The sequence below is a fragment of the Tetranychus urticae genome, chromosome 3 (genome assembly GCF_039701765.1).
Source record: "Tetranychus urticae isolate SD_2017Ah chromosome 3, NJAU_TeUrti_SD_1.0, whole genome shotgun sequence".
Classification (NCBI taxonomy): domain Eukaryota; kingdom Metazoa; phylum Arthropoda; class Arachnida; order Trombidiformes; family Tetranychidae; genus Tetranychus; species Tetranychus urticae.
In genome coordinates this window covers 11,450,197-11,477,283 of record NC_142960.1, presented here as the reverse complement: position 1 = coordinate 11,477,283, position 27,087 = coordinate 11,450,197, and the positions used below count along the sequence as shown (strand labels likewise).

Below are 27,087 nucleotides of genomic sequence, written 5' to 3'. Positions count from 1 at the left end.
CAACAACAACTGGAATAATCTTGAAAAAAGTCAAGTTATTGCATGAAATTGCTTCAGCTGGGAGTTGAAAAATATAAATGATTGAAATCATTGATAATAGTTGAATAACAACTGTAAATGAAAATTTTGAAGTAAAGCTGAAAATTGTAATCAAATTTTTTGTCAAAATGTGAAAAATTAGAAATATTTTTTCCATTAACTTTGAGAAAAGTGAAATATTTTGCAAAATTGTGCTCATTTGACTTTTTTTAACGTTTCACATTTCATAGCAATAAGCTGAAGATAAAGATGAGGATAAATGTTTCCTTTTTAGGTGACTCTTAATAATCTATCTCATGGATTCCCTTAACAATCTTGATCTTTTTTTTTCATTTCACCATCATCATCATCCTCATCTTGCGTCTGAAAACATCACACAACTGTACTTTGTTGCCCTGCACCTAACAGACACTCAAAGTATTTCTTATGCACACGACTCTCCACTGGTTATTTTTGATCTCATTTCCCTGTTTGTTTCCATCATCCTTCGTCTCACCATGTTCATCATCCTCACCATTATCATGTTCATCTTTACCATCTTTTTCCTGATTCTCATCCCTTTATCTTTGAAATCATTAGCGACTTTCAATCCATGAAAAGTCGCTTTCCAATCGCACACTTTTGATTGTTACAATTCAACATTGATTGTTGAATATTTAATGCTTATTTAATGATGATTCAATGTTGATAAATTGATCAATTTTGCTCTCAACTGTTGATTTTTACCCAATTAATGCCTAATGTTCAATTGGTTAGAGTTGCTTTGATTTATTGGCTCAACATTGCTATTTTAGACTTTTATTAATAGTTGAGTTTCTTTGATCTTTTTCTTGCAACTTATTTCTTGTTGTTGTTGTTTGATTCATGAATTATCTTGATTCAGTGGGAGCGAGATGATTCAATGAACATTTAACTGTTATCGTATAAATTGGTTGGCAGTTTAACAGGGATAAATGGTACAGTTGATTGTAATAGTTGAAAATGTTGTCTTGCCAACCTAACTACAGCTTTTTATAAGGTTTGTTAAAATTGATTGCACACGAAACTTAATTGTTTACTATTGATTGAAGACAACAACATCAACAATTACGACTTTATGACTCTATTTTTAAAATGATAATTAGTTAACCAGCGCAATTGAAAGACTAGATTTAAATCAATAACCCGAGCAACTGACTCAAGTTAATGGCAACATATTGAATTTAATATAAACTGCCCATTACATAAATAATTCATAAAATGATTCAATCTGAAGAGGAGAAAATTTCAAACAACTTTCTAATGAAGGAAAAAAATGAATCAATTGTATCTTGATCAACATCTTCAGTAAATTAATTAACTGCTCAACAGTCAACTTGATTATTATTAATTAAAATTAACAGCAGATTAAAGTGAAGATCTGTCAATAACAAGTTACTGAAAAGAGTCTGTATTTTGTATCTAATAGCATTTGGTTTTTAAATGATAAACAAGCTCAAGTATATTATCAAAATAATCCAAATGATGACATGAACAGTTGAAGTCATGACAGAGGAAAGAGTGAAAAAGCGAAGGAGATGAAGATGCTGAAGATGTTTAGCAAATTCACAGGATGATGATCATGATGATGATGATACTAAAAAATGCCTTTTCCTCACGGCCCTGAAGCACAGTTAACTGTTGGCACACAAAATGGCACAATAAACCACATCGATAACTATATTTTATCAACAAGCACCGGCTCTTCCTCTCATCACATACACAAGTTTGTTCATCATCTTCAGTCTCTCTCCACCTACTTATAAGGTCCCTTCTTGCCTTCAAAAAAAGGCACTTTCTTTTTCTCTCTTTTTTCCACTTTCTTTTCCTCATCACCTTTCCATCCCTCATCCCTCATCATCATGATCATCGGGAGCTGTAAACAACTCGAGTTACTTTTAAACTTGATTATTATAGCCCAATAACTTCGTTGAAATTGTTCATTTATTCATAGTTATCTATTCATGCTTGCCTTTTTGCTGGGTTAACTACTTTTTTTTGTACAATACATTTTGTTTCCTCTGTGAATCTTGTTTATTCATTAACTTACTTTTGATAACTCTTTTTATTAATTTAAAAGTTAATTGTAAGTGTTGTGAAATCATCATTAAGATTTAATTGTTTCATTGTAATCAACGGAAAAGTAAAAAAATGTCTGACGAAGTGTCTAATGTTGAAGTGAGGAAAATTGTGAAAACAACCAAAAAGAAGAAGAAGGTTACCATTGAAGGCGATGTTCGAGAAGAAAGATCAGGTTCAATCGAAATTACAAACACAATTAATTCAAATTCGAAGCCAGACAATGAGGTATGTTCATCACCATTCTCATGATAAGTCATTGCTGTCACCCATTTTGATGTTCATTACTTTTCCCTTTAAACTTTGATTTCAATATTCTTGACCATTTCAACTTGAAAACATTGTTTATTCATAATGAACAATTTCAATAGTTGATCATCTTGAACTTGTTTAGAGAATTTCAACTGAGAAAATGTTTCAAAATGAATTGATAAACTTGTCAATGACAATTGAAAAGATTGTTGGAATCAAATTGGTTGGATTTTTGGAAAAACTTGATTTCAACATTTTAGTTGCAATTATGTAAAGCTTTAATCAACTTCTTGCCGGTCAACTAGTTGTAATGATTTCTGATAATGAAAACTCCCAGTTGAACTCGACCTGGGAGTGAGTCTGACAGTTGTGTTGATGACAATCTGATAATCTTGAAAGTTGAATGTCTTTCAATTGGGAAAGTATTGAAGGAAAAAGAAGATGAAGAAAAATGTTGACGCAATGAAAAAAAATACCATGAATTTCATGTCTTCGTCTTCATCATCATCTTGTTGTTCACTTAACCAGAACCAAATTCCAAGCGTAATTAACTAAATAAGAAAGAGAAGAAAGAAAGATGAAAAGGAATGAAGAAAAGTAACAGAGAGATTGAAATGAGAGAGAGAGAGAAGATTCTGAGTGAGATTGAAGTTTTTTTTTCCATCACAGTTGAACTCACTTTTTTATTTGTTATTCAGTTATCAACATAAAATTGACTTGTTCAACAATTACCTTTGAATGAGAGAAAAGAGTATTTCTGTTCCCTGAAAAGTTCACTTATTAATATCAATCATTTCATTTCTTTGACTTCCATTGATCACCATTTCTGGACTCGACACAACCCAAACTTTAGCTCATCTTTTCTGGTGAATATACCAAAGCAATGAATAAAGATTGGCATTCAAGTCACTTTTGTTGCTGGCAATGTGATGAATCTTTAACTGGACAACGTTATGTACTCCGTGATGACCATCCATATTGTGTCAAATGTTATGAATCTGTTTTCGCCAACACCTGTGAGGAGTGCAACAAGATTATTGGAATTGATTCAAAGGTAAGTAAAACTAGAAACCAAATGAACACTTGATTAGCTTCTGTTGCCTTTAAAAGCTCATCACTACTGAATCATTATGACATAATTACTGATAATCACATTTTCCTTCCTATTCCAATCTTCATCACCAATTCACACCATGATGTTTACATGAATTTAAATTCAACATAAAGGGTTATGTGATGTTAACAAATTGACTAGCATAGAGACAGCCTTGAACCAAAAAAAGTGTAATGCAAAAAGGGTTTGTTTTGTTGTTTTTTGTGTTCAACTTGATTTGTTGATTGTTTCAGTCTAACCTTGAAATTTTTAAAGTGGCTAAACATGATCAAGAGGAGGATGATGTTCATGATGATTATCATGAGAATGTTACTGATAATCGAAGGCCAAATACTGTTGATTTATCAAGTTGACGTAATTTAGATGAAATTGTTATACAATGTTTATCATGAAACGCTTCATTATTGCTACCTAAACTTGACTATAAGTTGATAATTTTTACTTATTTTTACCAATTTCAAATCTTTACTCAGTGTTGGATGATTGAGATAAATTGAAAAATTGATTCAATCTTTTGTAGGAAATTACACGAGGAATTTCAAGTTCATTTCTTTATCATGTTTCTTCTGAACATTTGATATGAAAAATTTTTGTTCAAAAAATTGCTTTATTGCAAAATAATATCATAAATTGCCATTTTTTGAGTCTGCAGTAGTTTCATTTTGAATATCATTTTACGTATTGAAATGATTTTGTTTTTTTGTTGTAAACTTGACATTGAATTTGGTTTGCATTTATATTACAATTAAGTTAACATTTGGTTGGCAATGATTTTTAGTTTTACTCAACAATTGAATGTCAATTTAATATGCATTTACATTTTAAATGCACTTTCTAATTGTAATGATACCTTTGACAATTGGGTTGATTGTTAGCCTGAGAAGGAATATTTTTAATGCATTTCCTATTTCCTATTGCATTGCCTTTGTTATATTTATCATTATAATATAAAATTTCATTGATTCACAAATATGTTACAGTTAACATGCAAAGGAAGTTCAAGTATTGAACAAAAATGTTTACCAGAAAAACCATCGATTCAAGTCAATCTTAATTGCAAATGAAACTTTCCAGGTTAGTCGAGATTTAAAATCAAGAATAAGCTTCCATCTTTAGACAATTTTAAAGTAAAAACAATTGTGATTAACTTTTGATAGTTTTGTTTCCATGAATTTGTTCAGGCAATTGAATGATAATGGGAAAAGTTTATATTTTTGTCTTTCTTTAATCACTCTTGGTGGTTAAATCGCTGCACTCGGTTCAATTGAAATCATATTAGATTAGCTTGACAAGACTTTGTTTTTTATCCAATAAATATCATGTTAACTTGTTATGTTGATTAAGTTGCAAAAGTTATGCTTCCCGGTCTTGTTTTGGTTTGAAGCCAGGTTTGTCACTCGTTACTTGATTGGGCACTTGAATCGTTTAGATATTCATAACAATTAATCATCACAATATTTAACCCAAAATTTTCTATTACTTTCACTTTTCCTCTTCCATTCATCCATTCAAATGTAGATTAAAATGTCTATGGACACGGCTTTGTACATTTGAAAAATTCAAGTGACGATGAAAATCATTAATCAAGTTTAACATTGAAGATGAACAAATTGGTTACAACTAATTGCAATTTTAGTTTTATTGTAATCAATTATATTACCGAGGAATTGCAAATATTTTATTTAAGTTATGATATTCAAATGTTGTTTGTTTTCTTGGTCGTAAATTGTATTCATTAGTTTACAGATTGTCAATGTTAACTAATGTTAATAAATGGCAATTACACAATTTAAAAAGCATCTTTACATTGGTAATTAATTATGAACAGTCAAGGTTATTTAATTGTAAAAATGAAACCTTATTGATTGGACTGTTGTTGGGTTTGGCAGGAAAATTAATCAACTGTACATGAAAGGGTTACTGGGTTTGTTTTTGTGTTATGTTGTAAACTTATGTATTCAGTATTGAGTTGGTTTTTATTTTGAATTGATTGTTTTGATACATTTGTTTTAATTGTTGGTCTAATTGTTTTTTTTCTCTTTAATTGATTAGGATTTATCTTACAAGGATAAACATTGGCATGAAGCTTGTTTCCTTTGTAATAAATGTCGAGTCTCTTTGGTTGACAAACCTTTTGGCTCTAAAGCTGAAAGAGTCTACTGTGGCGATTGTTACGATGAAGCCTTTGCCAGTCGATGTGATGGATGTAATCAACCATTCAAAGCAGGTAATTACCATCTAATTTGGTTACAGTTAACTTGCTTTATTGATAACCTCAACTCTAGACCCAGACAGGAAGATCCTAAACAAGTCAATTTTGATCTTGAATTTTGGTCAGTCAGACAGTTGACTGGTCTAGTTTAATAGCATACTTTAGACTATGATCGACTGGATTATGAGACTGATTTTATCAAAGAAACAATTAGTTTTAAGTCCGATTGTAAGAGCATTGATATTAAGATATTGTTACGTAAACTTTAAAATTTTTAGCACAATCAATCTTTTCAACAACCATTAGAATATTTTTCCAGCTTTTATATTTTGAGAATCAAATTTTAATCATTAATCCAAAAGAATATCTCGTTCTGAAATTCTCATCTGCAGGTTATTTATACGAATTTGATTGTATTTCCGCGTGATAATGATTTTTAACTTTTGAACCCTTTAGGTATGAAAAAGATGGAATACAAAGGACATCAATGGCATGAAAACTGTTTCGTCTGCGTAGTCTGTGCCAACCCAATCGGTACAAGATCATTTATCCCGAAAGACAATGAAATTTACTGTACTGGTTGCTATGAAGATAAATATGCTACTCGTTGCATCAAATGTAGTCAGGTTAGCAATTGTTCCTAATATTACATCAATAATTTATCAGTTATATTTGATTGTCTAACATTTTCATTTCATTATACAACTTAGATTATCACTTCTGGTGGAGTAACTTATCGTAATGCTCCTTGGCATCGGGAATGTTTCACTTGTACTGAATGTAACAACTGTTTGGCTGGTCAACGATTCACTTCACGCGATGACAAACCTTATTGTGCTGAATGTTTCGGTGAACTTTTCGCTAAACGTTGTACTTCATGTGAAAGACCAATTACTGGTAAGCAAAACGAGATGAGCTGAAATTGAACGCCTATCCAAGCTACTGATGAATTTTAATTTTAATTTTAATTTTATTCTTATTTTCATTTACACCAGGAATTGGAGGAACTCGATTCATATGCTTTGAAGACCGCAATTGGCACAACGATTGTTTCAATTGTGCCGAATGTAAAATCTCGCTTGTAGGAAAAGGATTCATTACTGATGGCCCTTCAATTTTGTGCCCAGAATGTGCTAAACAGAAGCTTCTTTAGATGAACAACTAATTTTATCTTCTTACATTGATCGATATTTCCGACTTCCTAACTTCCTCACTTAAACAATCATCGACAATTACGATTATAAGGATTGTTGAAATAAACGCTGATCCCAAGCTCTTGATTTTACATGCTCGCTAATATATCAACGAAAAAGCAAAGACAATTATGTTTGCTTATTTAAATTATTGATACAAAAATACAATTATTTTTCAACAATCATTATTGGAATTATATTGCACACCAAAAAAAATGAAATTAAATATTTAAGACAATTGCTTGTAGGATAAAGCACACAAATGGCAAATATTGAAAGCACCAAAACTACTTAATAACTTAATGATTTACTTGAACCTTTGAAAGGTTTATTGGGATTGATTGAATATAAATAGGATCAAACCCTTCATTTATTGTATTATAAGACAAACCAAATATGATAATTAATTTGGCCCAGCAGTTTTTCCGTCCGTTGATTGGTGCAAATAACCTTTTTATTAATAATCTAATCTAAAAAACGACAATGAAAGAGTTGATGATTGAAATTGAGCCATCAATGTATTGTAAATGAATTGAAATAAAATTAAATTTTACTCAACAAAAGCCTATTTTCATTCTTATTGAGCTTTTTATTATGCGTCAATGGTTACTACTAAATAGTTGATTACAACCTTAGATATAATGAAATTGGACAGAATTGTTTTCCAGTACAACAGTTAAATCGATCAACAGAAGCTTCCTTGACAGACAGATTTTAATTCTTGTCCAGTCAATGATTTAACAATGTCCTTAATTTCTTGGGTAACTGTCGTTGCTCCATTCTTTGCGACGAACCAAACTTTGACTGTTGAATAGTTAAAAAGAGAATATTATTGTACGAATTATCGTGCTAAACAAAAGTTTTCCTCACTCAAGTTCCTTACCATCAACAGTTGAAGCATCAATTTTAACACAACTTGCTAAGACGGCTGTATTACTTGTTTTTTTATCGAGATAAGGCATCCAGAATTGACCTCGATGACCATCTGTAATGAATATAAAATATCATAATAACTCTTTGCACCAACGGAAAGGTTAAAATTAAAAAGTTACCTGATGTAGTGATGTTGAATGAATAAGGATCGTATGTAGCGTTATAAACCTTATAATATGATTTACCATCGAAATCTCCAATGTTAATGTCCATGTATTTGTCCCATTGTGATCTTATATTGCTTTTAGAAAGAATCGAGTAGGTCGCATTTATAACTGAAACATCATAATGAAAAAGAGTAACTTTATTGGAACTTACCTGTCTCGAGTATCAGCCTTTTCGATAATGGCAACTTTTCCAGGATAAAGGTTGAAAATATCAATCGTATTATGAACTGTTTTTGGAATAGTTTCATCGCTGCGACCGTAAACATTCCATGTACGTACGAACTGAGTAAGAGAATAATATTTGTCATAATCAAATAAAAAAGAATGAAAAATAGCTTACATTTGAAAAGTACCAATAATCAACTTTGGGTTTTTCTGGTTTTGGACACGAACCCTTGATTTTAACGGCAAATGAGCTTGAAATTGCAAGAGCAATCAAAGCAACAAATAAAATTGACTTCATTTTTAACTTTAATGTTTATTCTAAATGCTTGTTCAATCCAATTGAAACTGTAATGACTTGGTGTCGACTAGTGAATCGCTTTTTATACACAAGAAGTGCGTCGAATGCTTACCGCACACAGGAAATTGCTGTCAAAGCGAATAACAACAACAGTCGATATAAAAATGTATTTTCTGTATCATTAGTAATGTGTTTGTATTTCATTTCTCCGTACATGAGTCCACTGATCACAAAAAACACAAAATGTACAAACGATACATATATTATGAAGTCTAGTGCGGAGTCAAAGGCTAATTACATTGAAAATTGTTATGCTCATCGACAGTAACTCAAACTCTTTAGAACGCTTTAGAACTCGGTTTACGGTTTTATCTTTCTACTTAAAAGAGTTTCTAGTTTAAAGTTTGCAAAGTTTTAATTCGGATGAACCTTTACACTGGATTTTACAATGGAAAAGGAAACAATTGCTAGTTTGAGCCCTTAAATGGTGATGAGAATGAACATCTTGCCTGATCAATAAAATAAAACTTATTGTGATTGAATTGAGAATGATACAAATATTGTATAATTGTTTGTTTACTGCATTTTTAGCTAAAGTTTTCTAGTTAAACAAGTCCATTTGAAATGGAATCAAAATTTAGTAGCTTGTTGAAAAGTTTCTTTTCATTAACCAGAATCGTAATATTGTTAAACTTGTCAAATCACCGTTGAGTTGAATAACAATAGTGGATGTAATTAGCCTTCAATTTCGCTCCAAATTACTTTATAATATTATGGTAAATGTATTTTTTGTAATGTTTGTATTATTTGTTCTCATCGGTCTATGTGTCAAAGTGAATTTTCAATTTGTTATTGCACTCAAAGCCATTGTAAGTCATTGAAATCGTTTTGAATCAAATTTAAAATGAATTTTCCCAAAGCTTTCGCACTAAACTTTATCATGATACAATAAAACGGTAGATAGCCGCACGTAAATTGCATATTCAATCATAAGAAGATAATCAAGATCACAATCAATCGTATTACGAAGTCGAGACCATTGTTTTTGCATCATTAAAATAAATCAAAGAAAACGAAAGATACGAAAATTGGTTTATTCTAATATCATAGCGAATTCCAGAGCAATGTCCAATGTTACATCGACAATTGATATGAGCTATTATTTGCACTGACAGCGATTTCCCATGATCGCTAAACATTAGATTCATTTCTTGTGTATAAAAAGCGGTTCACCAGTCCACAACAAGTCATTACAGTTTTCATTTCAATTGATCCTTTAACCCAATTAAAATAAATATTTCGAGTTAAAATGAAGTCGATTTTATGTGTTGCTTTGATTGCTCTTGCAACCTCAAGCTCAATTGCTGTTAAAATCAAAGGTTCATGTCCTAAACCAGAGCCAGCCAACCTTGATGATTGGACCTTTCAGCACGTAAGTTACAGTACTTTTAATCGTTATTACATGTATCATTAATAGTATGTAATTCCCTTAGTATCTAGGCGATTGGAAGGTTTTGGGTCGAACTGAAGAAACCAAACCAAATTCAGTCTGGAATAATCTTCAAATTCGTCATCATTATCCTGGAAAAGTTGTCATGATTGAATGGGGTGATGCTCGAGACACGTAAGTTTCAATCAAAAGCTTCTTTTCAATTGCTAATCATCCATTTTAACAGTCATGTTAGATCACAATGGGACAAATACATGGACATGATTATTGGCGATTTTGGTGGAGAATCATATTATGATGTTCATGACTATGAATTTGATCCATACTCATTCAACTACACCACTTCAGGTAAAAAATTAATATTGATTTGTATCTTTGAAACAACCAGTTACAATATTATTTTACATTCATTTCAGATGGTCATCCAGGACAAATTTGGATGCCTTATTATGGTCGTCCCAAGTATGCTGAAGCCGTCTTAGCAAGTTGTGTTAAAATTGATGAATCAACTGTTGATGGTAAGTTTAATCATTACTTTAATTTTGTTTAGTCCAAGAATTCGATGATTTTCATGTTTATTTCATTCTTTTCATTTATTTAACAGTCAAAGCATGGTTCGTTTCAATGAGCACAGGAGCTTCACCATCAGATGAAGTTAAAAATATCATGCAATCATTGACTGGACAAGAATATCGTACCGTCTGCCAAGGAAGCTTCTGTTAACTCATTCGCACAGAATACAGAATGAAATTCAGCAATTAAACTCTTTATGTACACATTTTAAACTAATGTTCAAATTTGTGTCAAATCCATGTTTTCGAATAAGAGTATTAAATAATTTTGCATTATTTCTCGTTCTGATTATTATTTTATTCTCTAAATAGCCTTTCGATAGAGATTTGGTTTGATTTTTATTTACGATTCGAAAATATTTTATCTAATAATCGATGAGATCAGTTTATTCATTATTCAATTCTTAATCATTCAAATCACAATTCCATCAGATTAATTTGTTGGCAGCTAATTGGAATGCAATTGTGAAACTAAACTGACTATTGTATTTGCAATTCGTGAAATCCATCTTACTGTATCGAATAAATACAATGACTTTTTATGTTGAATAAAAATCTGATCTATTGGTTCTGTTACCACAATTCATTTTGAGCAAAAATCAAATATAACTTTGTTCAACATTAAATGTAAAATTCAAATCGTTATATCTTCAGAGGTTTGCTTCAACCTGTCTGAAATTTCGTAAAAATCACGTTTCAATCGACATGAACTCACTTAACTATCCTTTCAAGGCTCTGACCTCAAGACAACCCGAAATAATGAACTTTTTGCTATAAAGATGCAACTTTTATTGAGATTTGCTTATTGCGTTTTCTAACTATTACTGTTGCCAATACAACTCATAAACCATTTTATGTTATGATGGATATAAATTTCTTATTCATTCAACTTCACTTTCTCAGCAGTTCTTTCACTTTCACCTTTCCGTCCGGGCAACTTATTGTGATTGAATTGAAACTGAATGTAAATCCCTTGTCCGATCATTCAACTAGGTGACGCTTCTTCGATAAGTGTCTAGAATTGCTATAAACAACGATATTAACTCATTTTTAGCTAAAATCTTCTAACAAGTTAGTCCAAATCAATTGGAATCAAAATTGGATGAGTTGTTGAAGTCTCTTTCCATTAAACAGAATCGCAATACTGTTGCACTTGTTTCACTGTTTCAGTGAATAACAATTCTCGATGTAATTAGCCTTAAATTTCGTTCCAAATTACTTTACAATATTATGATAAATGTACAATGTATTATTTGTTTTCCACGGTTTATGTTTTGAAGGTTTTGAACAAATAAGTTACGCACAGGTTTTGATTTGTATCAGATGCATTGTCAATCCATTTTGCATTTTTACAAGTCGCTTCATTTTCAATCTTTCGTTCGTTCGTTCGTTTTAAATAATGTTACCAACAGAGACTTTTATTAAATGTATTTAGCAATGCAAATCGATACAAAATTTTGAGCTTAGAATCAATGAAACCTGAAACCGTTTACATTATTATTGTTTTGTCGCATGATTTGACACGTCATTGTGCAAACACTGAACACTAATAACATTTCATTTGCATCTGTCTTCATTGTTTTTATGTGATTTTACATGAATCCAGCAGATGATTTTCAGCTCTAAACTCGAAAACAAGTAGCTTGGACGATCTTTAGTTAAATAACTTTTAATGCGATTTGATGATCAGGAGGAAAGAAGTACTGGAACATAATGAGAACAGTTGCGACTTCGTGAGCTTGTAGGGGCCTTAAAACTGAGTCCATTCGTGATTTTAAATGACGTATGTATGATCAATAGTTTCCGATAAAATCACAATATAATTAACACCAATCAAGACTAATTAATGGTTGATTGTGATCTTGATTATCTTTTTAAGACTAAGTATCGATTTAATTTACGCTTTCATTGTATCATGATAAAGTTTAGTGCGAAAGCTTTGGGAAAATTCATTTTAAATTTGATTCAAAACGATTTCAATGACTTACAATGGCTTTGAGTGCAATAACAAATTGAAAATTCACTTTGACACATAGACCGATGAGAACAAATAATACAAACATTACAAAAAATACATTTACCATAATATTATAAAGTAATTTGGAGCGAAATTGAAGGCTAATTACATCCACTATTGTTATTCAACTCAACGGTGATTTGACAAGTTTAACAATATTACGATTCTGGTTAATGAAAAGAAACTTTTCAACAAGCTACTAAATTTTGATTCCATTTCAAATGGACTTGTTTAACTAGAAAACTTTAGCTAAAAATGCAGTAAACAAACAATTATACAATATTTGTATCATTCTCAATTCAATCACAATAAGTTTTATTTTATTGATCAGGCAAGATGTTCATTCTCATCACCATTTAAGGGCTCAAACTAGCAATTGTTTCCTTTTCCATTGTAAAATCCAGTGTAAAGGTTCATCCGAATTAAAACTTTGCAAACTTTAAACTAGAAACTCTTTTAAGTAGAAAGATAAAACCGTAAACCGAGTTCTAAAGCGTTCTAAAGAGTTTGAGTTACTGTCGATGAGCATAACAATTTTCAATGTAATTAGCCTTTGACTCCGCACTAGACTTCATAATATATGTATCGTTTGTACATTTTGTGTTTTTTGTGATCAGTGGACTCATGTACGGAGAAATGAAATACAAACACATTACTAATGATACAGAAAATACATTTTTATATCGACTGTTGTTGTTATTCGCTTTGACAGCAATTTCCTGTGTGCGGTAAGCATTCGACGCACTTCTTGTGTATAAAAAGCGATTCACTAGTCGACACCAAGTCATTACAGTTTCAATTGGATTGAACAAGCATTTAGAATAAACATTAAAGTTAAAAATGAAGTCAATTTTATTTGTTGCTTTGATTGCTCTTGCAATTTCAAGCTCATTTGCCGTTAAAATCAAGGGTTCGTGTCCAAAACCAGAAAAACCCAAAGTTGATTATTGGTACTTTTCAAATGTAAGCTATTTTTCATTCTTTTTTATTTGATTATGACAAATATTATTCTCTTACTCAGTTCGTACGTACATGGAATGTTTACGGTCGCAGCGATGAAACTATTCCAAAAACAGTTCATAATACGATTGATATTTTCAACCTTTATCCTGGAAAAGTTGCCATTATCGAAAAGGCTGATACTCGAGACAGGTAAGTTCCAATAAAGTTACTCTTTTTCATTATGATGTTTCAGTTATAAATGCGACCTACTCGATTCTTTCTAAAAGCAATATAAGATCACAATGGGACAAATACATGGACATTAACATTGGAGATTTCGATGGTAAATCATATTATAAGGTTTATAACGCTACATACGATCCTTATTCATTCAACATCACTACATCAGGTAACTTTTTAATTTTAACCTTTCCGTTGGTGCAAAGAGTTATTATGATATTTTATATTCATTACAGATGGTCATCGAGGTCAATTCTGGATGCCTTATCTCGATAAAAAAACAAGTAATACAGCCGTCTTAGCAAGTTGTGTTAAAATTGATGCTTCAACTGTTGATGGTAAGGAACTTGAGTGAGGAAAACTTTTGTTTAGCACGATAATTCGTACAATAATATTCTCTTTTTAACTATTCAACAGTCAAAGTTTGGTTCGTCGCAAAGAATGGAGCAACGACAGTTACCCAAGAAATTAAGGACATTGTTAAATCATTGACTGGACAAGAATTAAAATCTGTCTGTCAAGGAAGCTTCTGTTGATCGATTTAACTGTTGTACTGGAAAACAATTCTGTCCAATTTCATTATATCTAAGGTTGTAATCAACTATTTAGTAGTAACCATTGACGCATAATAAAAAGCTCAATAGGAACCATGTGAGTTAAATCATTTTTCACTTTTAAAACGGCCTCAAGTTTCAATGTAGCAACAAAACAAACCGAATTTCGTTATGTTATCCAAAATGTGGTTCCTAAATTGTGCACAAGTATCATTGGCGATTTTTTTAGGTAAATAAATCTTAATGCAATCGATGCACACTCATCAAGACTGTTCTAAGATAAAAGGCGAAAAATATATTTCGATAAAAGCTCAGTATGTTCACCATTAGTGAATTGGAGGTCTGGTCAATTATTGATTAAAGAGACAACAGGTGTGATTTCCCTACATTCCATTTTCGTCCATGTACTCGAAGATTAAATCAAGAATAACAAATAAAACAAATGATACAAAAAATACATTTTAATCTTCTATTGTTATTTAAACTGTCAGTGATTTTACATGAGCGATTCACATGAGTTTTATTACTTGTGTATAAAAGCGATTCACAAGTCGACAACAAGTCATTACAGTTTTCATTTCAATCGATCATTGAATTGCAAATCAACATTAAAAGTTAACATTCAAGTTAAAAATGAAGTCGATTTTATGTGTTGCTTTGATTGCTCTTGCAATCTCAAGCTCATTCGCTGTTAAAATCAAGGGTTCATGTCCTAAACCAGAACAACCCAAAGTTGACTATTGGTACTTTTCAAATGTAAGCTATTTTTGATTGTAATCGTCATTATTATTAATCTTATTTTATCCAATCAGTTCATAAACGATTGGAAGGTTTTAGGTCGAACTGAAGAAACTGAACCCAATTCCGTCTGGAATAATCTTGAAATTCGCCATCTTTATCCTGGAAAAGTTGTCATGATTGAATGGGGTGATGCTCGAGACACGTAAGTTTTAATCAAAAGCTTCTTTTCAATTGCTAATCATCCATTTTAACAGTCATGTTAGATCACAATGGGACAAATACATGGACATGATTATTGGCGATTTTGGTGGAGAATCATATTATGATGTTCATGACTATGAATTTGATCCATACTCATTCAACTACACCACTTCAGGTAAAAAATTAATATTGATTTGTATCTTTGAAACAACCAGTTACAATATTATTTTACATTCATTTCAGATGGTCATCCAGGACAAATTTGGATGCCTTATTATGGTCGTCCCAAGTATGCTGAAGCCGTCTTAGCAAGTTGTGTTAAAATTGATGAATCAACTGTTGATGGTAAGTTTAATCATTACTTTAATTTTGTTTAGTCCAAGAATTCAATCATTTTCATTGTTTGTTTCATTCTTTTCATGGGTTAATTAGTCAAAGCATGGTTCGTTTCAATGAGCACAGGAGCTACACCATCAGATGAAGTTAAAAATATCATGAAATCATTGACTGGACAAAAATACCTTGAAGTCTGCCAAGGAAGCTTCTGTTAATTCAATCGTACAGAAGACCGAATGATATTCAGCAATTAACTCTTTATATACCCATCGTAAAACTAATTGAATAAGAATATTATTATTAATAAATTATTTCTTATGATTCCTTATTTCTTTGTATTGAATTTCAATTATTTTATTCTCTTAATTACTTTTTTCAAAGGTTTGATCTGGTTATTGTTTACGGAATCAAAGGGAAACAGTTGAAAATAAAGTTTTGTATCAATCAAGATTATATCGAAAAACTTTAAGTTCATTAATTTGAGTTTCTAAATGATGATGATGACGAACAATCTTGCCTGGTCAATATTGTCAAATGAAACTTGTTGTGATTAAATTGAAACTTAATGTGAATCCTTTGTCCGATCATTCAACTTAGTTTACGCTTCTTCTATCAGTGTCTTGAATTGCATAAGCAACTATATTAATTCATTTTCAGCTAAAATCTTCTAATAAATTAGTCCAAATCAATTGGAATCAAAATTGGGGGAATTATTGAAAATTGCTGATAAAGTGAATAACAATAGTCGATGTAATTAGCCTTCAATTTCGTTCCAAATTTCTTTATAATATTTTGATGAATGTACTTATTGTAATATTTGTTTTCCTCGGTTTATGTAACAAATAAGTTTGCACTGCTTTGGATTGGCATTGAATGTATTGTTCATCCACTGAACATTTTACAGTTTCAATCATTCAATTCATTTGTTCAATTTAATTAGGTTACTATCTAAGACTTTTATTAAATGTATTTAACTATGCAAATTGATTCAAATCTTTATACACATCTTTGTACAATATCAATCAATGAAACCTGGTGTCGTTTACATTATTATTGTTTTGTCGCATGATTTGACACTTCAATGTGCAAATACTGAACACTAATAACATTTCATTTGCATCTGTCTTCATTGTTTTTGTGCGATGTTACATGAAACGAAAAGATGATTTTCAGCTCTAAACTCAAAAACAAGTAGCTTGGACAATCTATTAGTTAAACAACTTTTTGGTGATGATTTGATGATTAGGAGCAAGGGATTACTGATACAGAATGAGAACACTTGCGACTTCGTGTCCAGAGCCAGAACGACCCAAAGTTGAATATTGGACCTTTCAAAATGTAAGTTTGTTTTAATATTAGGCTTCATTTTAATCTTCATTATCATTAATATTATTTTATTCACTTAGTTCTTAGGCGATTGGAAGGTTTTAGGTCGAAGCGAAGAAACTATTCCAAAAACTGTTTACAATACCATTGAAATTTTCCACCTTTATCCTGGAAAAGTTGCCTTTGTCGAGAAGGGTACTAATTGAGACAGGTAAGTTACAATAAAGTCAAGTTTATCACGAGAACTAATTTCATCTCATTCTGAAAGAGATGTAAGATCACAATGGGACATGGGTAAATCATTTTATGATCGACATGAAAATAAATACGATTCTTATTCATTCAACTTCACAACCTCGGGTAAACTATGAATATTAATTTCCATCTTTGAAGCAATTAATCAACATATTTTACATCCATTTCAGATGGTCATCCAGGACAATTTGGATGCCTTATTATGGTCGTCCCAAGTATGCTGAAGCCGTCTTAGCAAGTTGTGTTAAAATTGATGAATCAACTGTTGACGGTAAGGAAAATTATCGTTTTCGATTTTATTTATTTTTAATAGTCTAATAATTCAATCATTTTCATTGTTTGTTTCATTCTTTTCATTGGTTCATTAGTCAAAGCATGGTTCGTTTCAATGGCTACAGCAACTTCAGCATCAGATGAAGTTAAAAGTCTTATTAAATCGTTGACTGGACAAGAGTACCGCACCTTCTGTTGGGGAAACTTCTGTTAATTCAATCGTACAGAATACAGAATGAAATTCAGCAATTAAACTCTTCACATATTCATTGTAAAACTACTTGAATAAGATATTAAATCATTTTGCATTATTTCTCATTCTGAGGAATTGAATTTCAATTATTTCATGATTATATTATACATGCATATGATTTATTTGGATTGTTGTTTACAGTGAAAAAAAACATTTTATTTAACAGTAAATGAGATCAGCCGAGTTTATTCGTTTTTCAATTGCAATCATTCTAACAATACCATCAGATTAATTAAAATCATAGATTCGTATCCAAAACCAGAACAACCAAAGTTGCTTAACTTATTAATATTTGTTATTGATAATTTTCAATTGCAAGTTTCTAATCATTTTTATTATATAATTGATAATATGATTCCATTAGATCATATAAAATTGGAATGTTTTAGGTCCAAGTCGAGAAACGTTGCAAATTAAGTCTGGAATACTCTTGAGATCATATCCGTCTCTATCCAGGAAATATACGTTATTGACATCGGTTATGCTCGAGACAAGTAAGTTTCAATTGAAAGCTTATTCGTTGCGAGATCTTATTGATATCATGCTAATAATTGATTAATAAATCATCTCATTCTGAGAGAAATGCAAGAACCCTATGAGACAAGTATATCGACATGCTGATGGTTTTGGTGGTTAAACATTTGTCGAATACCATCCCAACTCAACATTACAACGATATTTTTTATTCATTACGGATGGTCATCGAGGTTTATTTTGATCATTTTGATGCCTTATTAGCCAGTTGTGTTAAAATTGATTCATCTGTTGATGACAAGCGAATTATTGATTAAAATTTTGTTTTTAGTATTTAAATCTCAATTCCTTTTTCAATAGACTATTAATTAAACCATGGTTCGTTTCGATGCCAAAGTTGCTTGAATCATTGGCTGGACAAAAAGTCTTTCTAACTAGTTAGTTAGCTTCTGTTGATCAGTACGAAGCTTTAGTTATTCAAAATGAAATAAACAATCAAACTTTTCATCTGGTCGTTGTAACACTTTCTATGATTTTAAAGCTCGATATTATCATGTTTCACGGAATTTCATAGATAAAATCAATTCAAAACTTTATTACTTGAATTTGCTCAACAAAAACAATTTTGATCTACCCATGCAGCTTTATCAACTACCGTATCTATTAATTCAATGTGAATCTTTTGTTTGTAAGCTGAATCAATAAAACTCAATTTACTCTGATTCCGCACCTTGTCATTATTTCAGACTGTATCTCATCGTCTGGCAAAGAGCCTGATACATAATCTGACATACAATCATCAATAGATCAAATTATTTTGAGTCGAAACATTTTGTCCTCGTCAGTGTTTTTGCAGCATTATTATTCTTGTACTATTTTTGGGGATGGTTCAAGCTTATGAGAGTTAATGTTTCTATGCAATCTTGATCAACTGCTACTGATCGGCAAGAATATTATCGAAGAAAATATTAAAATGCCAACATCCTCGAGTCCATCTAATGATATTTTCTTTTGTTTGCTAAGTAGGAACCCCTAGTCGATTGGGTTGTCGCTGGTTTTGACGAGAAACCATCGACCCTTATTCAGTAATCTGTTTCCCTTGAATTCATATTGGCAAATGTTATCAAAATTGGAAACCAAACTTGGGTATCAAACCAATTAGCAGGTTAATCACTCCTCTTGTTCAGGTTATCCCAACTCGATAAATGAAATTATCACTAATTTGACATTGAAAACTAAGGTTAATCTCAAATTAAATCACTTTATTATCCGAAAACTCAGTAATAAAATAATAAATTTGATTTGGTTGCCGGTTACAAATAAAGCCTTCTTATATGACAATTAATGTTGATTTTAATTTAGTCATGATCCAATTCTTAACGAATTCTTAATGATAGATGTCAATCAAATTCTATCTACAAACAATTGGAGTTTATTATTAATGGTTACAGAGTCAAAAACTATTGTATTTTCAAAATGCATCTATTTTTGTTTGTTTAATGCGCGTTTATTTGAATACTATCTGTTGATCCATTGGAATTGGTACTTTCCCAGATCCAGTAGATACAATGGTTTTTGTTGTTATTCAAAAGCTACCTCAACCTCTATCGTGATGTAATAATGTGTAACAATTTATTTTAATTAAATATGATTTCATTGCCTATTTATCTTTTAATCAGTGTTAACTATTTACTTCATTGTTGAAAATATTTTGTTCGTATATAAGTTGCGGAAAAATCCATTGGAATGGATCACATTCATTTAAATAACCAAAATGTTCATACGTTTGGTTTCTTTACTTGTTGTATACATTATATCGACTCGAGACCTATCGCATTGTTGTCAAGTGAAGCAGTTTGCTGGCAAGGATTCATTTGTTTGTGTTTGCAATGAAGCGTATTGTGATTCAATTGAAACTGAACCCAATTCTTTACCCGATCATTTAACTATCTTTCAAAGTGACGCTGCTTCACATCGTTTCTCAAAGAGCATAATAAGTTTCAATGAGTTACTTTTAGACTCAGATGCGCTCGTCGATGTGCACATTAAAGTCAACGGGACTGATCGTAAACAGCAAATCTTTGGCTTTGGTGGATCTTTCACTGACTCAGCTGGTATTAATATAAAAAAGCTTCCAGCCAAATTGGTTGACCAGTTGATTGAAAATTATTTTAGTGAAACAAAAGGACTTGGTTACACTTATGGACGAGTACCCATTGCTGCATCTGATTTTTCCCAAAGATGCTACACCTATGCTGAAGTTGCAGACGATTTCGAGTTGAAACATTTCAAATTAGCTCATGAAGATACACTTTACAAGGTAAGTTTTATGGAAATAGTGAGTTAATACAAATCTAACAGTAAATCTATGAACTCAAAATTGCAGATCCCATTGATTAAAAAGGCGCTCAGTGTATCCAAAGATCTTAGACTTATCTCTGCACCATGGGCACCACCATCATGGCTGAAAACAAGTCACAGACCAAAAGGACTTGGCATTTTACAAGATGATCCTGGAAGTAAATACTGGAAAACATATGCTAACTATATCGTAAAGTAAGTAATGATTTAGCTTACCTAGGTATAAGTTAGCTTCTTAATCCACTTTTATCTTTTCATGGTAGATTCTTGGAGACTTACGTACAACATGGGATCCATTTTTGGGGAGTAAGTCCTCAGAATGAGCCTTCAACAGGATTAATGCCGAACTGGCCCTTGAATACATGTGGATTTTCTGGTCACATGATGAGAGATTACATTAAAAAAGATTTGGGTCCAGCTTTGAAGAAAGCAGGTTTTGGTAAAGATAAAGTGAAATTAATGATTTGGGATGACCAATTATTAGACATTATGCCGTTCATACGTGTAATCCTCGAAGATAAAGAAGCTGCTGAGTATGTTTCAGGTGTAGCCTATCATTGGTATTCTCGGCGTTTCTATGAATTATTGGATGAAATCAAGATGACTTATCCACAAGTCTTTCTACTTTCAACAGAAGGTAGCGAAGGAGTTTATGCAGCTGAACGAGGTAAGTCTTGTTATCCAAACAATTGAATCTCTGAATTGAATTAATTTATTGTTTTCAAATATATTTTTAGTATCATTGGGAAATTGGACTCGAGCTGAAAGATATGCCACAGATATAATTGAAGGTCTTAACCATTGGTCAACTGGTTGGGTTGATTGGAATCTCGCTCTAGATGAAAGTGGTGGACCAAATTGGGTTAATAATTTCATCGATTCAATGGTTATTGTCAACAATACTTCACCTGAATACTACAAACAACCGATGTATTATGTTTTTGGACATTTTAGCAGATTCCTGAGGCCTGGTTCAACACGTTTGGGCCATTCTATTATTAAGAATAATGCAAAAAATGAAGTCAAGTTAACAGTTTTCCAGACTCCAACAAATGATACTGTTTTAACCGTTCTGAACAAGAAAAGTGCTCCAATCAAATTAACGGTTGAAGGTATGAATGTCAAACCATTCACGCTTACATTCAGTCCTAAATCAATAACAACAATTGTTAATGCTTCTCATTAATTGCATTTGGCTTGTAATTAAACTTAATTTTGCCAAAATATTTTCCTTCCTAATAAAAATTTATAATACAACGACAACAATAGTTATTTGGATGAAATCAATCAGTTCTAAGATAACGTAATTTTTTTATTTACAATTTAATCACAATTCTACATAATTTTGTTATTCTACTGTGCGTTGGTCTAAAAAATACCAATTAACGAGTCTGATTGGTAATAAATAAAACGTTATGAGCGATGATGAAACTAACCGACACGCTATTTTTTAGATGTAAATCTGGCCAGACTTTGACTGGACAAGAATTGGTTAGTTTCTATTAATATACAGTCGACTAACTGAAATTGTCCCTTTTTGTGCGACGAAAAAAATGAGTGCGATTTTCAATGGTGATGAAAATTTTATTAATCTTTCAAAGATTTGACTCTAATCAAGGGACAATTTTAGGTAGTCTACTGTACATTTAAATGCCTTTTATCAGACTTTATATCAAATATTAATCAGTATTTTTCGATTAGAATCAATAGCAATGATTTTTCTTCAGTATTTCGTAAAACAAATAAATTTTCTAATAGTTTAATACAGAACAAATGAATTATTGAAAAATTGAGCCAAAAGAAATGCTGATCTAAGTTCTGGACTTACCTAGAACTTGACAGAGAATCAAAACAGAGTTTTGGGTGGAAAACATCAGTGAAAATGAGTGCGTGAAGTTTCCTAAAACAAAGTCAATCTATTTTCTATGAATTCATTCAATTACCGTGAAAAGGCATTAAAAAAGGTTTACTTATTTCTGACGAAAAATTGATCAACATCGTGATAGCTTGATAGTTGGTAAAGATATTAAACCCGTTTCTTCAGAAGAGCTTTTACTTTGTATAAATGGAGAGTGAGTTCCATTCCTCGAGTTTAATCTATTAAAGGAAAGACGTATAATCAGAGGTAAATCGCCCAAAATTGTTTTAACTTTGAAGCGCGATTGTGGACGAACGCGTCACCCTAAGCAACTTTTGAAAAAGTTAACAGCTGACAAAAATCTGAGCTGGTCGATTTTTGGTGGCAGATACCCATTTGTAGTAGCACCGCCTTATTTAGTCACATTAAATCGCTCTAACAAAATACTTGTAAGATACCTAAAGATAGTATCTTTGGCTAAACCCTTATTTAAGCTTGTCAATGATTTAATTGTTTAAGGTGGGAGGCTTTTTGAGCAAATTATGATAACAATATAACACGTTATCACAGGTTAGACTGTCAATTGAAGGAGTTAGAGTTGTTGTTTATTGCTAAAGCTCGGTACGAAATAAGCAGTAAAATGTCATTATAATTTGGAGTCACAATTCGTGCCTATGACTATGAGCATAACTGAGCTTGGTTGCCTTCATTTGGACAGAAATTTCTAAATTGAGATTTATTTGTTGATCAGTTAATCATTTCATTTTAGACAATTAACATTGAAAAATGTTTAAGTTTTTACGAACTGGATAATGAATGATTAAAAATGGAAACCAGTTATCAAACACGATCATCGAGGTATCTTTTCATTTCATTATTTCATTATTACAATGCGTTTGAAATTTGTTGATATTTAATTCCAAATAATTTTGCATGAGCTTTATCCTATTAACCTGACCATTGATCTATGTAACTATATTTTTCATGTTAATTGGTAGATATCAACTCAATTTAATCGATTGAATCCAATGTTAAATTTCTTGGAAGGAAAGTTAACATTTGATTATTCAATAATCTGATTTTTCACACATTGTCACTATGATTAGAATGAGATTAATACTCTTATTGATTTTGACACCCAATCTAAATGAATTAGAATGATAACGTTAACAATTAGACTTAATTCCATAACCATCAAGACTTGCATTAAAACCTTCATTAAGGTAAACACGCCTTTAATTGTCCAACAAACTAATACAATGTTCAATATACAGTTATAAAGTGTTGAAATATTCATTTGCTAAAATCGACCAATTTTTCAACCTTAAACTTGTACAAAAAGTGAATATGGACTTCTCTCTGCTTCTTTGTTTTGTTTTTATAATCAACTCAGTTTTTTGTGAGGAATTCAAGTGTCCTGAAAGGGGTAAAGTGGGCGAATTAAAGGTTCCAAATGTTCTTGAATTGATTGATAAGCAAACTGGTTACCATGCTACTGTTGAAGTTATTAACCCAACCAGAAACAATTTAGTCCATGACTTTTATGATATTGAAAATAAAATTGGATTTATTGACTTGGAGGCAATCATTCAGGACAAAATGAATCGACGTTATTATTATCATTCAACAGAGGAAAAGATTGCTGTCCGAGAAAATACATGTACAAGGTTGGATTTAACCCAAAATGAGAAGATCGAATCGATTAAAGATTGGTTTGAACCAGCTGGTATCGTCGCTGATTCAGAGATGTTTAAAGATTTCATTCATTTTGGACCAACAGGATTGATGGTCTATGCCCATAGTATAAGTGATAAAGCTTCCTTCATAGGATCCGAACTGATTGATGGCCGTAGTGTTAATCATTGGTTTTATTGTACCAATCCTAATGGACCTTACATTGACTTTTACTTTGATGTTAAGACCTCATTGCCTTATCGGTTCTCGTTGTATTATCCTGAATGGATTGATGCTGAAGAGTTCCTCCAAGTAGGAAATAAATCTACAGCTGTCAAAAAGCAAGTTGATTCCGAGTCAAAATATGTTTACAACTTTTTCACTTTCAAACCGTTGGTCATATCACCAGCTGATCCAATTCCTTATCCATTGGGTTATGGATGTGCTCGTAAAAATACTTCACCCACCCATCCGTTACCAGATTTTAGTCAAATTAAAGCATTTACAATGGACATGGAAGCCATCATTACTTATCCCGATGGGAGCATGGTGAAATCAACTGCTCGAGTAATGAAACAAGGCGATGTCATTTCATACGAAATCACAGAAGGAACCGAATTCGTTCGTTCCATTGAGTTACCACCTCCTTTAGGACTATTTGAAGTTGATGAACACAGTGGTCAATGTCGCTATCGTACATCAGTTTATAATAAGGATGTTACATTAATTACGAAATGGCCTTTAAAACCTAGTTTCAATTTATTGTATTATCTGGTAATGAAACCTTCTCGTGATCATCCAACAACTTTTATTGGCGATATACCTTTAGGACCTTTTCGGGTTGAAGAATACAGAGCGACCAATTTTTTGCCAAACAGCATAGATGCCATTATTGATTATTATTATTCGTCTGATAAAGTAAAAGTGCCTTATAAAGTTGTATTTACCAAAGATAGGAGCCAGTTCTCTTTGACATCTCCAGATAAGATTGAAGTAACCATAATTGATTATCGTGACGATTACTTTGATTTTGAAGATCGATTCGATGTTTCTGGGTGTTACGAGAAACCTGGAGCCTTTAATTGGTTTCAATTGGTTTTTTCAAATCCTTGGATGAATGATGTCACTTTGGAATTGGTAAGACAAGAGGTACAAGAATCGTTGCTCAAATTTATCCCAATAACTCGAATCGGCCAAATTCATGCGGTCAACATCGACACCAATGTTTATGTTACTGTCAAGCTTCACGATCGTATACATTTAATTGACACTTATCAGGTTAAACGTGGTTATACAATCAGCAGTCCAACAGATATAGTGCAAAAGTTGACACCTGAAGATTGTGAGCAGCTTTGCAGTTCAACAACAGCCTGCTATGATTTTAGTTATTGCTCCAATTTTGATTGTTTTATTCTGGCATTTCCATCTTCGAGCATTATCGATACACAATATAATGAAGATTGTAATCTTTACCGTCGCGTCTGGTTTGGACATAAGCTTTCAGAATACGTTAAGGGAAACCATTTATCGTCAATGTTACACGTTTTACAGCAGATACGGAATAAAGTGTCCGAGGGTCAATTCGTTTTACACTCGGCTGCTCTGACAGCTGAAGATTTGTTCATTGTAAGTGGTCCTGATGAGATTGGTGACATTTCCCAAGAATATAAACAAGGAACCTTTAGGCCTGTTAAAGGAGAAGATTTTCCTTTGATTAAAACTGGTCGTCATTTCAATGAGGCACAATTTAAAATTGAAAAAGGTTCACTTACCGAATGTTTCATGGCCTGTTTAAACGATGAGGACTGTAATACACTTTCTTATTGCATTAACAAAAACAAGGAATGTATTTTGAGCGGTGAAACTTCAACAACATTGGATAATAAACTAGAGGATAAAACAAGTCACGCAGATGGATGCAACATCTATGAAAGTAAATAACACTTGTCTTTCTATGTAACTCTTTTAATCCATTTTTGTCTTTCATTTCTCTTCCAATAGAGTCTTTTATCAACCTGTTTAGTGAATTTCCTGGAAAGAATCTTGTTCTGGATGCTGTATCCACCGTATCTAATGTCATTATTACCGATTGTGCCAAAGCATGTGCTCAGGCTAAAGACTTCAACTGTGAATCATTTGATTATTGTTCAGACAACAATAACAGGTTAGTCAAAACTCGCAAACAATATTTTTAGATTAAATATTTTCTTTCTCTATTTATTTTCAATTTCATCTAGAAATGGGTCCATTTGTTATTTACATGTTAATCACATTGAGACAGACACAGCTCATGAAATCAACAGAACCAATTGGAAGTTTGCTGAAGATGGATGTACACATTTTTCCAGTAAGAATCTTCGATAAGCCAAATACTTTTATTTGAGTTGATATTTTACCAAATATTGATTTTGCATATTTTTCTTTACTTTTTCTTCCATACAGAAAAGTCTGATCGTGATTATGAACACAAAGTTGGATATTCATTGAAAGACGATGTGAAGGAATCAGTTGTTGGAACATTTAGTCATCTTTCATTGGACCATTGTGCTTCCAAATGCAATTCGAATCCCGATTGTTTTACTCTTGAATTCTGTGAAACAATTGGATATGATTCAACCTTTGATTCATCCTTTTCATCATCCTCTTGTAGATTAACAAATTTAAAGTCAACCAGCGTCGTTAATCAAACTCAATTTTTTGAACAGTCAAAAGATCCTAAAAAAATTTGCTCAATTTTCATTAATCATATGAAAATAATAGCTAAAGATAAATCTAAAGAATCATCACCATCCACAATGAAATCAAATCATTTCAATTTAGCCATTGGAACGGGCGCAGCTATATTCATATTATCATTAGCCGGTGGATTCGTTGGATTTACATTTGCTTCCAGGAAAGGATTAATTTAAGAGATTACTGGCACAACTGATTGATTTAACTTTTTCTAGAAAACAGTTTACTAATTACTTAAAGTTTAAAAAAACGAATAATTTAAATTAAAATTAATTGGTTGTGTAACAAAAATTGTTATTAAATATTATTTAATGTATATTTGATTGGTTAAAAAAATCATAGATGGAGACTGAGGAA

The 27,087-nt window shown here is 31.7% G+C and overlaps 7 protein-coding genes and 1 long non-coding RNA gene across 10 annotated transcripts; 7 read left to right on the top strand and 1 right to left on the bottom strand.

Moving 5' to 3' along the window:
* Positions 1–1,977: 1,977 nt before the first annotated feature.
* Positions 1,978–7,470, top strand: LOC107369517 (four and a half LIM domains protein 2). Its single transcript, XM_089269276.1, has 6 exons — positions 1,978–2,364; positions 3,242–3,442; positions 5,555–5,729; positions 6,171–6,340; positions 6,425–6,611; positions 6,710–7,470. The coding sequence occupies exons 1-6, from the start codon at positions 2,209–2,211 to the stop codon at positions 6,865–6,867; spliced, it is 1,047 nt and encodes a 348-aa protein (XP_089125402.1). The 5' UTR covers positions 1,978–2,208; the 3' UTR covers positions 6,868–7,470.
* A 17-nt stretch (positions 7,471–7,487) lies between these two features.
* On the bottom strand, positions 7,488–8,567 carry LOC112539608 (uncharacterized). The gene is made up of 5 exons (XM_025162333.2): positions 8,348–8,567; positions 8,159–8,289; positions 7,960–8,081; positions 7,791–7,892; positions 7,488–7,711 (listed from the first exon to the last, which is right to left on the bottom strand). Exons 1-5 carry the CDS (start codon positions 8,468–8,470, stop codon positions 7,593–7,595), a joined length of 597 nt encoding a protein of 198 aa, XP_025018101.1. The 5' UTR covers positions 8,471–8,567; the 3' UTR covers positions 7,488–7,592.
* Positions 8,568–9,751: 1,184 nt separating this feature from the next.
* LOC107369397 (uncharacterized) lies at positions 9,752–10,768 on the top strand. Its single transcript, XM_015937348.3, has 5 exons — positions 9,752–9,902; positions 9,964–10,094; positions 10,147–10,268; positions 10,337–10,438; positions 10,525–10,768. The coding sequence occupies exons 1-5, from the start codon at positions 9,780–9,782 to the stop codon at positions 10,641–10,643; spliced, it is 597 nt and encodes a 198-aa protein (XP_015792834.1). The 5' UTR covers positions 9,752–9,779; the 3' UTR covers positions 10,644–10,768.
* A 2,485-nt stretch (positions 10,769–13,253) lies between these two features.
* LOC149093363 (uncharacterized) lies at positions 13,254–14,352 on the top strand. Its single transcript, XM_089268731.1, has 5 exons — positions 13,254–13,472; positions 13,531–13,661; positions 13,739–13,860; positions 13,928–14,029; positions 14,109–14,352. Exons 1-5 carry the CDS (start codon positions 13,350–13,352, stop codon positions 14,225–14,227), a joined length of 597 nt encoding a protein of 198 aa, XP_089124857.1. The 5' UTR covers positions 13,254–13,349; the 3' UTR covers positions 14,228–14,352.
* Positions 14,353–14,823: 471 nt separating this feature from the next.
* On the top strand, positions 14,824–15,852 carry LOC107369415 (uncharacterized). Its single transcript, XM_015937360.2, has 5 exons — positions 14,824–15,001; positions 15,058–15,188; positions 15,241–15,362; positions 15,431–15,532; positions 15,620–15,852. The coding sequence occupies exons 1-5, from the start codon at positions 14,879–14,881 to the stop codon at positions 15,736–15,738; spliced, it is 597 nt and encodes a 198-aa protein (XP_015792846.1). The 5' UTR covers positions 14,824–14,878; the 3' UTR covers positions 15,739–15,852.
* An 816-nt stretch (positions 15,853–16,668) lies between these two features.
* On the top strand, positions 16,669–17,691 carry LOC107369418 (uncharacterized). Of its 3 annotated transcripts, XR_003083503.2 has the most exons (5): positions 16,669–16,861; positions 16,930–17,060; positions 17,118–17,209; positions 17,275–17,375; positions 17,473–17,691. It is a non-coding gene; the product is annotated as an uncharacterized LOC107369418 (long non-coding RNA). The 3 variants fall into 3 exon arrangements; XR_001570312.3 differs by lacking the exon at positions 17,118–17,209; XR_016199518.1 differs by lacking the exons at positions 17,118–17,209; positions 17,275–17,375; positions 17,473–17,691 and having other exon boundaries at positions 16,930–17,104.
* Positions 17,692–19,864: 2,173 nt separating this feature from the next.
* Positions 19,865–21,722, top strand: LOC107369569 (putative glucosylceramidase 4). The gene is made up of 4 exons (XM_015937533.3): positions 19,865–20,424; positions 20,491–20,660; positions 20,729–21,132; positions 21,203–21,722. The coding sequence occupies exons 1-4, from the start codon at positions 19,879–19,881 to the stop codon at positions 21,649–21,651; spliced, it is 1,569 nt and encodes a 522-aa protein (XP_015793019.2). The 5' UTR covers positions 19,865–19,878; the 3' UTR covers positions 21,652–21,722.
* Positions 21,723–23,670: 1,948 nt separating this feature from the next.
* Positions 23,671–27,049, top strand: LOC107369568 (uncharacterized). Its single transcript, XM_015937532.3, has 4 exons — positions 23,671–25,930; positions 25,999–26,161; positions 26,235–26,344; positions 26,440–27,049. The coding sequence occupies exons 1-4, from the start codon at positions 23,671–23,673 to the stop codon at positions 26,904–26,906; spliced, it is 3,000 nt and encodes a 999-aa protein (XP_015793018.2). The 3' UTR covers positions 26,907–27,049.
* The last annotated feature ends 38 nt before the right edge of the window (positions 27,050–27,087 follow it).

Bases quoted from the DNA above. Each gene is read 5' to 3' on its own strand.
- LOC107369397 (XM_015937348.3), top strand. From the start codon at position 9,780: ATGAAGTCGATTTTATGTGTTGCTTTGATTGCTCTTGCAACCTCAAGC. The intron at 9,903-9,963 runs GTAAGTTACAGT...TAATTCCCTTAG, and splicing joins ATGATTGGACCTTTCAGCAC to TATCTAGGCGATTGGAAGGT. The intron at 10,439-10,524 runs GTAAGTTTAATC...TTTATTTAACAG, and splicing joins TGATGAATCAACTGTTGATG to TCAAAGCATGGTTCGTTTCA.
- LOC107369568 (XM_015937532.3), top strand. From the start codon at position 23,671: ATGGACTTCTCTCTGCTTCTTTGTTTTGTTTTTATAATCAACTCAGTT. The intron at 25,931-25,998 runs GTAAATAACACT...CTCTTCCAATAG, and splicing joins TGGATGCAACATCTATGAAA to AGTCTTTTATCAACCTGTTT. The intron at 26,345-26,439 runs GTAAGAATCTTC...TCTTCCATACAG, and splicing joins TGGATGTACACATTTTTCCA to AAAAGTCTGATCGTGATTAT.
- LOC112539608 (XM_025162333.2), bottom strand. From the start codon at position 8,470: ATGAAGTCAATTTTATTTGTTGCTTTGATTGCTCTTGCAATTTCAAGC. The intron at 8,290-8,347 runs GTAAGCTATTTT...TCTCTTACTCAG, and splicing joins ATTATTGGTACTTTTCAAAT to TTCGTACGTACATGGAATGT. The intron at 8,082-8,158 runs GTAAGTTCCAAT...TCTTTCTAAAAG, and splicing joins AAGGCTGATACTCGAGACAG to CAATATAAGATCACAATGGG.
- LOC107369569 (XM_015937533.3), top strand. From the start codon at position 19,879: ATGTTCATACGTTTGGTTTCTTTACTTGTTGTATACATTATATCGACT. The intron at 20,425-20,490 runs GTAAGTTTTATG...TCAAAATTGCAG, and splicing joins ATGAAGATACACTTTACAAG to ATCCCATTGATTAAAAAGGC. The intron at 21,133-21,202 runs GTAAGTCTTGTT...ATATATTTTTAG, and splicing joins AGTTTATGCAGCTGAACGAG to TATCATTGGGAAATTGGACT.
- LOC149093363 (XM_089268731.1), top strand. From the start codon at position 13,350: ATGAAGTCAATTTTATTTGTTGCTTTGATTGCTCTTGCAATTTCAAGC. The intron at 13,473-13,530 runs GTAAGCTATTTT...TCTCTTACTCAG, and splicing joins ATTATTGGTACTTTTCAAAT to TTCGTACGTACATGGAATGT. The intron at 14,030-14,108 runs GTAAGGAACTTG...ACTATTCAACAG, and splicing joins TGATGCTTCAACTGTTGATG to TCAAAGTTTGGTTCGTCGCA.
- LOC107369415 (XM_015937360.2), top strand. From the start codon at position 14,879: ATGAAGTCGATTTTATGTGTTGCTTTGATTGCTCTTGCAATCTCAAGC. The intron at 15,002-15,057 runs GTAAGCTATTTT...TTATCCAATCAG, and splicing joins ACTATTGGTACTTTTCAAAT to TTCATAAACGATTGGAAGGT. The intron at 15,533-15,619 runs GTAAGTTTAATC...TGGGTTAATTAG, and splicing joins TGATGAATCAACTGTTGATG to TCAAAGCATGGTTCGTTTCA.
- LOC107369517 (XM_089269276.1), top strand. From the start codon at position 2,209: ATGTCTGACGAAGTGTCTAATGTTGAAGTGAGGAAAATTGTGAAAACA. The intron at 3,443-5,554 runs GTAAGTAAAACT...TTAATTGATTAG, and splicing joins TTATTGGAATTGATTCAAAG to GATTTATCTTACAAGGATAA. The intron at 6,341-6,424 runs GTTAGCAATTGT...TATACAACTTAG, and splicing joins GTTGCATCAAATGTAGTCAG to ATTATCACTTCTGGTGGAGT.